This window comes from Odontomachus brunneus, unplaced genomic scaffold, assembly GCF_010583005.1.
Source record: "Odontomachus brunneus isolate Ranch 3 - 2012 unplaced genomic scaffold, Obru_v1 Obru_scaffold_099, whole genome shotgun sequence".
Classification (NCBI taxonomy): Eukaryota; Metazoa; Arthropoda; class Insecta; order Hymenoptera; family Formicidae; genus Odontomachus; species Odontomachus brunneus.
In genome coordinates this window covers 184,487-193,469 of record NW_022639549.1, presented here as the reverse complement: position 1 = coordinate 193,469, position 8,983 = coordinate 184,487, and the positions used below count along the sequence as shown (strand labels likewise).

Genomic DNA, 8,983 nt, shown 5'->3' with positions numbered 1-8,983 from the left:
GAAGACGACGACGACGACGACGACGACGACGACGACGACGACGACAGCGACAACGACGACGACTACGACTTTCGGCAAAATTGCGCGTCGCGCGGCCGCCTGGTCTGGGCCGTTCCGGCTCGAAGCGAGAAAATAGCGTGGAAAAAGGAACGACCGTGAACGTCGACTCCTTCATCAGGGACGTAAGGATCCGCGCGCCTTGGCCGGCGAGACGGATAATTATTGCGCCGTAAATCATTGTTATCGCGCCATTCGAGCACCGCTGGGCGGCAATGCCAGAAGAAATTCAACGGGCGAAAGTTCACCGCTTCGTCTTGCCTCGACTTTTATTGTGAGACCGTGAGCCGGTGGCAATAATTAACAAACGAAACGCCGCGTTTTCGGTCACGTGGGACGAAAGAGAACCCGCCGTGAGAGAGAGAAAACTTTCGTGGACGGCGACGCGCTTTATTCCAGCCGGTTCGCGTCGCAAGTTCGTTGTGAAAACGAACGAAGGTCTTTTCTTCCGGAGCCACATCGTAGCTCGCCCGCTTTAATGTGACGCTGACATTCGTTTCTGCACTTCATTTCCACCCAGACTCTCTCGTCGTAATACACGCTAGATGGGCTGATAGCAGCTCACGCGATAACGCAACTTAAAAGAAATTTGATATCGAGTTCGGGCAGCGAGAGGTATCAAGTTTGAAGACGTCAAAGTTCCAAGACCGATCGGCCGATCTCGGCTGAATTTTTACCAAAGACGAAGTCGGATCGACGGAATGATCCATCAAGAATCGAAGACGCTTATGGAAAATCTGGTGGCGCACACTCAGTTGAGAAGCAGTTTGATTACTTTTCTATTTCTGACGAAGTTAGGAGCGCGTCAAACGGCAAATATTGGATTTAAATATTGGTTCTCTGTTACACCCTTATTTGGTAGATAAGGATACAATAAAAATGTCTCTTTTCTGAAAGTTTTTCCTGAATTCTCAGTTACGGTTGGATATCTCACATAGTGTCATTTTGGCTTCTACCATAACGGACTACTGCGCAGATTCATGAATAATGGCTCGCGATGATAACCATATGATGCGCTCTTAATTTAGTCAGAAGGAAAATGCTGAAATCGTTTCGTCAATGAGTACACACAAATCCATACCTCTGCCTTCATATGGCTCTCATAATATTGCAATTGAGAGCTGTATTATTGAGAAATAATTTTTGGAAAGTAAAAAAAATGAACTGATGTAGTCGTAGAATAAAATTACGGATATAAAGGTACATGCACCACGGAAGAAATAAACCTCAGTTTCTAAATAGAGACCAGAATTAAGTAGAGATCAGATGAAAATTCGGCGACGTGAAATAATATCTTCGTCATCCCGTAACTGAAAACATTCAGTTATATCCAGACTTGGTTGTAAGAATAGTGAACAGTTGGCTCAGTAGAAAACTTCTACAGGAATCTTCCTGTTCCTACAACCGAGTTTTTCGTCTGGTCCCTTATTCTTGCCAAGCAAATTCAATCACACTAGCGGAATCGCTTTTTCCACGTACGTGACAGTGACCGGAAAAGTGCGCAAAATTTTTATTTTAGAAATTTTTTTGTAAGAGATAAGTTTGTATATAACCATCATTTCGAATAATTTTTTAGGCAAAGGTCCTAGGCGATATTTGCACGCTTGAGCAAACGGTATAGAAATCTGATATCTTTGATCAAAATCTTTTCACTACTTGGCGACTACCTACGTAGTTTCTTGTATTTTTTATTCTATTTTACGGGCAACGGGGGAGGCGGGAAGGCAGAGCCACTCAGCTGCGGTCCATTGTGTCACATTCTATGCAGTCATTGTGCCGATGTACCGGTACTCATCGTTTTACTCTTGTTGGTAAACCTCTCGCGTATATTTGTGGTGCGCACACCCCGTCGTACACAGACATATGGGACCTACAGTTTAACGTCGGTTGCGAAACGGCTAATGTAGAGAGTTATTCTTAGCAAAGATACTCTCGATGTTTTGTCGGTTGTCTAATACCGAGGGGGACGAGCGTATGAAAATTTCCACACTGTTCTGTCGGGGATTGAACCCGGAACCTCTGATATAGTGTAGTCTGCGCTGTCTGCTACACCACGTTCGCGCTTTGCGTAGCTTTTTATAAATCTTGTTTTTTTTGGAACGAAGATCTATTTCTATGTTGACAGTTGGATCAGCCCTTGTTCGCCACTCTCGTGAGTAATAACATCTTGTACAGGCGCGAATGAGGCGCTCATCATTGTATCCCGTTTTAACTCATTTCAATCTCTTTATCATTGAATATTACGTCACGACACACGCGCGCGCGATGCTAGAAAAAATAATAATTTAACTTACTCGACATGTTGAGTAAGTTACTATACGTTATTTGATTATTAATAATAACTGCCTCACGATCATTATTATCGGAGCAGTCTTTCCCGCGTTATTCACGTAGCTAAGTATAACTGCATATTGCTGATGATTCTGGCTGTTAAACAGACCACACTGACCACATCATGATTAGTTCGTTAGGATGACGAAGGTATCATAGCCAGAGTATATCATAGTCGGTGTAGGATCAGCCTCGCGTTTGATTATCCCGCGGATCTCTCTCCAGGACTCTCGTCCCTGTTGTTAGATTAAAATTACCGCGGCTGAGCGGTCGACTTCATTTCCCGGCGCGGTGAAAGCTAGTGGAAAGGATGATTGAAGAAAAAGGCGGCCAATATCCCTAATGAAAACTTTACGCAGTTCAGCCAAACTCTCCTCCGCCGTTTCCTTGCTCGGTCTCGTACTCTTTATCGTTTCCCGCCTGTCTCTACTTTCTTCTTTCTCCCTCTCGCGGCGCGTCCTACCCTTCGTAATCCCAACAAACTTCCCCCTTTGTTCGCCTGGTAATATGGCACCGTTAAGGAGCATCCCGCCGAGTTTTTCGCGCTGGAACGAAGAAATCGAGTCCTGCTGACAGCATATAAATCGCACTCCTGTGCTTTCACGTCCGACGTTTGTTTACTGCAACCTACCGCATGAACATCGTCGTTTCCAAGGAAAGAGAGAAAGAGAGGGAGAGATAAAGAGAGAGGGAGACAGAGGCAGAGAGAGAAAGAATTACTGTCGATCATCCGGAAGAGAGAGGGGGACACGATTCAGAATTTGTACAAAGAGAATGTTCTTTTTACCGTCGCGTCTTTGCGTCAACGACGCCTGCTGGATTCAGGAGGGAGAGAGTATGAGGTTGACCGTACAAATTTTTCTCGTACAAATTTCCAAGCTGGTGCGTCTTGGAATATATTGAGGACGCAGAAGAAAACGGTACGAGGGCGAGGGAATTTGGTTTCCGGAATATACGACAGAATTATCTTCTCTATGTATGTATGTGTGTGTGTGTCCGCCCTCTGTCTTCCGAGCTCTCAAAAATATTAGACGCTGAAACTCGATGTCGGGACGGAGACTTCCGTGTACTTGCGGAAGGGAAGGTCGCGGTCTCTCGCGGCGGGGTGTACTCAGACGAGTGTTCGCTCCAATTAAAACGGAATCTCGGCGCTATCGGCTACAAACTTATTCATTTCATTAACATAAGATCACGTCGAGAGGCCGGGTCTTTCTCTTTCCCGCAGTCGCGCTCGTTTTTATTCACACGGCTGGTCGTCGCGCCGTCGTCAACGACGACGACTGCTATCGAGCGCGAGAGGTGCGAGCGATCGGTTCGTGCGAATAATAAGCAAACGAATTCGAATCATTTGCTTGCGGGCAAAAACACGGTCTCGCGTGTCTCGTTCTTTTCCAATTAAAAGCAGTCTTGAAATTTCCTTCAGCCCCTGCTTACTCTACCCCGTCGCTTTATTATTCGGATCGCGGGTAATTGCGAGGACGCTCTCGCGCATCTCGTCGTCTGGCGCAACGAATCTGAATATAAGAATAAATAAGTCGGACGCCAATATTCCCTCTTTGTCTATCTGTTTATCGAGCTCTCTCTCTCTCTCTCTCTCTCTCTCTCTCTCTCTCTCTCTTTCTCTTCCGCACCCGCGTGTGGGCAGACACGTGTCGCGGCGCGACCGCGCGAGCACGTGATTTATGCACGCGAGTGAAGTCACGCGTGACCGCGAACGGGAAAGAAATCCGAGCTGACGCCGCGCGAAAGGGTACCGAAATAAACGGGGCCGCTAGACCGCCGGCTAGACTTCGAGAGGCACGAAGTGTAATTTCGAAGATAAAATCCGTCGTGACAGGTCGCAAAAGTGCGTAATCCATCATTTGAATGAATCCCCCGAGAAATTACGAGGAGATGCCTCCTTACGAGATTTTTGTTTTTTCCTCTGATTTATTTATCTTATTTATTATTTGTATTAATATCTTTATTTATTTTCTAAATTAATAATTAATTTAATTTGTCGAATATAATTTTATAATTAAAAATCTAATTTCTAAAACAATTAATTTTAATTTATTATAATTTCAATTAATTATTTAAATTAATTAATTATTATTTAAATTTCAATTAATCTGAAATTATAGTGAATTAAAATTGATTCATTATAATCAACTATAATAATTAATTAATTTTGAAGTTATAAATCTAATTTTTAAATTAATCAGTTTTAATACGTGATTAAAAGAGAAAAAGGCCGATTTTCGGCCCTTCGTAGACCAAGACGTTGCGACCTTGTTAATTTGCTGAAGAGGCAATCAAAGATAAAAATTGTTCATTGTAGAGAATCGTAGAAATCAGGGACGTAGCCAATCATTTGAATGTATTCTCTGAAAATTTACAACGACGCGCTTGTTTCTGAGATTTTAATTTCTTTTCCGGCTTATTTCCTAAATTACTTGATAAATATTATAATAATTTTTTAAATACAATTTTAGAAACTAAAATTTAATTTAATTTTAGAAGTTCGAATCTAATTTTTAAATTAGAGGAAAGTAGCCAAAAGCGACATAGACCCTCTAAAGCGACATACCTCTATATCTCATATATTAAATGTTGTATTTTATCGAAACTAATATAAACGTAATTCGTTTTATCAGTTAAGTTATGAAAAATTCATACTTGGTATATTTCTTGTTCTTTTATACGCTAAATTAGCAAATATGGAGTTTTAGAAATTCGTAAGTTTTATTTCTATGATTTTTATTGACGAATTACGTAGACTAAACAGCAATAATTACCTTTTTGTTCAATATTAAGTTCTTCTACATGCATTTGGCTTTTGTAAAAATATTTTTTGAATATTTTTATCTTCATCACTTTTCTACTGTATATCTTGAAAAATTTTATGAGAATGTGTCTTAAAGTGACATATCTATAGTATGCGATAGATGCGATATTCTGTGACTAACATAACCTAATTCTAATCTCCTATTGTGACGTGCATTTGTTTATTTTAAAGTTTAATTTTGTTTAGTTTAAAAATATAACATATAAAATATGTGAGAAATAAAAAAGGTGGAAATGCCAAAGATATGTTTTTATTTAATTATGTTTCCCTTTTGTAACATTATATTTTGAATAAATAAATATTATTCAACCATTAAACGCATTAATGAACTATTTATTATCAAATATTACTATATATGCAACATGTTATATAACTTCCAATAGATGTCGCTTTTGAAACCCATTTTTTTTTAACTCTATTTTCGTGCGTATTACAAAAACATTTTTTATGTTAAATCTAGAAACAATTATAATTATAAATCATTATAAATATGATATTATCTGATAGAGAGTACTTCTAACTACATGTACATATATTTACACTTATATTTTGAGCTTTACATTAAGATATAACCTTCAAAAACGAAGTGGTATGTCGCTTTTGGTACCTTTACTCTAATTGCTTTCAATATCTGTGTATATGTGAGAGAGAGAAAGAGAGGGGTCGACTTTCGGTCCTTAGTAGATCAGACAACTATGTTAATTCGCCGGAAGGGCATTCAACAGGAAACAAGCATGAATCTGCGTCGGTTGTTGGCAAGACGGAATTCGATTGAAACGAAGGACAAGCCCGCTCACGATTGCGAGCAGGGTTGTGCCTTATGTCATGGCCGTGCGATTAGATTACCGACGCGCCTCGTGTCTACCGGCATATATGCGTGTATGTGTGTTAGTGTGTGTATATATGCGTATGCGTGCGTCTGTGTGTGTGCACGTACGACAATTAAAACTGTTAATTTATGGACAACAAGCGTGATTCCACGCGAGACACACGCGACCTCCGACCTCGCTAGTCGCTCGTATGACGTCGCGACGCGACGATCAAGTACGGAAACGCGGCCAACGGAAGCCGACAATGACAATAACACTTATGACCGCGATGAATGACTGTCATCGGCGATATTGGCGACGACGACGACGGCGACGGCGTCTTAAGATTCACGTGCCGCACGATTAACGCAACCGAGGCAATCTGAGCTGCCCGCGCGTCAAAAGCCAAATAAATAGCCGCAAGTTTACGGCTACAATTCCAATTTAAATATGGCCCGAAGGATCTGATGAGACCTGAATTTCCGAGGTACAGCACTGAGGAACGTTAAACGCTCCACGGCCAGCTGTGAGGCTGGCATGCGATGTTCGATCCACGTGATTCGGCGTTTTTCCCCTTTTTATTCGAGATCACTCGTGAGAAATGACGTCTCATTTGACCGTTTTTTTCTCACTCGCTGTCTCACAAGCGAAGTTACACGCGTCGGTTCGAATTTCCGTCCGCGAGATGTGCCGGAATCCACGCGGAAACGCGATCCTTGCTTAGAGATGCTTTCATGTGCTTCTTATCGTCACCGTATAGCGTTAACGTAGCAAACCGTTTACGATGCCGATCCGTGGAGGAACGTGATTTATGTTCGCGAAGAGAAAAGAGAGAAAGAAAAAGAGAGAGAGAGAGAGAGAGAGAGAGAGAAGGAGAGAGAGAGAGAGAGAGAGAAGGAGAGAGAGAGAGAGAGAGAGAGAGAAGGAGAGAGAGAGAGAAATCGATTTTCGGTCCTTCGTAGGCTAAAACGTCGTTAATTCATCGGAGAGGAACGTTTAAAAATAAAAATTTTATTATGGAAGATCAGAAATCTCATATAGAGGGAATTAATTGATTGAAAAAATCTTCCAAAAAATTAAGATGATGCTTCTTTCCGAGATTTCAATTTTCCCCGATTTATTTTCTAAATTACTCACTGAATAATTTTTTTCAAATTTGATTTTACAATTAAGAATCTAATATTTTAACTGATTTCAAAATTAAAGCTCTAAAAAGTTATTTTTAAATTAATTACTTTCAATGTACGCGCGCGCGCGTAAGCGTACAAAAAGAGAGAAAGAGATCGCTTTTTCTCGCGTTCTGAACGCTTTAACCAAATGCGTCAGACGAATTTAAAAGCCGTCAACCGCGAACAGACAAATGGATTTAACTTTCGGGCATTTAAGCCGCCCATGACGTCACGGGAGCAATGACGTCGCGGCATCGTAGTGTTATTGGCTAAGTTCATCTTACACGTTTTCGTGCTGAAAGCATCATTTTATCTTTATCGTTTATTAAATTATCAAAGTAAGATAGGACGATATTTTCTTTATCGTTTATTTTATCTTTATCGTTTATTAAATTATCAAAGTAAGATAGAACGATATTTTCAGCACGAAAGCGTGCAAGACGAACTTCACCATTGTCACGTGAGAATAATTATGGGAAGCTGAGGAGCGTTAATGGTGAAGAGATCTTACGATACATAATGTCGCAGGCTTTTTTCACAACTTGACAGCTACATCAACTCTTCGAAATAATTTTAGCATAACAACTGAATAAAAAACAATAATTCAGGAAACAAAAATTTAGAAAATAACTGAAGTACAATCCTAAGATTGGATATAACATGTTTATATATATATATATATATATATATATATATATATATATATATATATATATATGTCGTATTATCCATTATACCCCGCACTTGTTTGTAAATATCGCGAACTTTTATCACCCCTATATTAATATCACCATGTATAATCGATTATATACAGCTATATAAATATGCACCCATAATTACATAAGAATCTACTTCCTCGTCAAAGAGAGAAAACAAGTTGAATATTAGAACGTACATCTCACGATTACGTTATGCACAACATGTCATATTATTCGTTATATTCCGTATTTAGTCGTAAATACCGCGCACTTTTATTGTCCCCAAATTAATATCACCACGTATAATCATACTTGATTATATAAATACACATACTCAATTGCACAAGAATACACTTCTCCGTCAGAGAGAGAGAGAGAGAGAGAGAGAGAGAGAGAGGGAGGAAGAGAGAGAGACACACACAGAACAATCGCATTTACGAACGTACCTTTCACGGCACTATGAATGAACGCGGTGACGCTGCTCGGGGAACGGCGCTTTTCCGAACGCTCCCACGAGCTCCTCTCTGCACGGACGGTAAACAAGTTTAGTTTGAAAGTCGTGCCGCGGCACACCTAACCTTCATCGCAACGTGGTGCGTGGTGCCGACGTGCTCCGCGCGACACGTGGCCGCTTACCTGCATACTGTCGGCCGAGATGATTTCCCCGGAGAAACGGCGCGCCAATTCGATACCCAGCCGCGATTTTCCGGAACCCGTGGCACCCAGGATCACTAAAACTGGCACACGAGACATATCCACCTCGTCTCGATCGACCATCATAGCCACACACTGCGCGCAAGCGCCACACTGTCGCTTCGAGATCTCGTACGGCCCGTCGATCCGACAGACGGAACGCGGAACATGAACCGCGCGCTAGATTTCAAACCCACGAGCGTGCACAGCTATCCCGCAACGCGCGGTAAAGGTTCTTTCTGCTCGTTTATCGCGCGTCTGAAAATCTTACAACCGATTTACACGTGTCCGACGGTATTCAAGGTAGAATTGAGCGTGCGCAGTTACACACGTCGATCTACAATTACGGTTATACGTCGAAAAAGATAATTAATTTCGCAACCAAAAAATAAAAATCGT

At 41.2% G+C, this 8,983-nt stretch overlaps 1 protein-coding gene across 1 annotated transcript in view; it reads right to left on the bottom strand.

The window, feature by feature from the left end:
* LOC116848736 (tRNA dimethylallyltransferase) overlaps positions 1-8,699 on the bottom strand; it is a 170,057-nt gene extending 161,358 nt beyond the window's left edge. Inside the window, exon 1 of the mRNA XM_032825150.1 lies at positions 8,528-8,699. Coding sequence (XP_032681041.1) covers positions 8,528-8,671 — 144 coding nt within the window. The 5' untranslated portion in view covers positions 8,672-8,699. The remainder of the gene's footprint in view (positions 1-8,527) is intronic.
* Between the last annotated feature and the right edge of the window lie 284 nt (positions 8,700-8,983).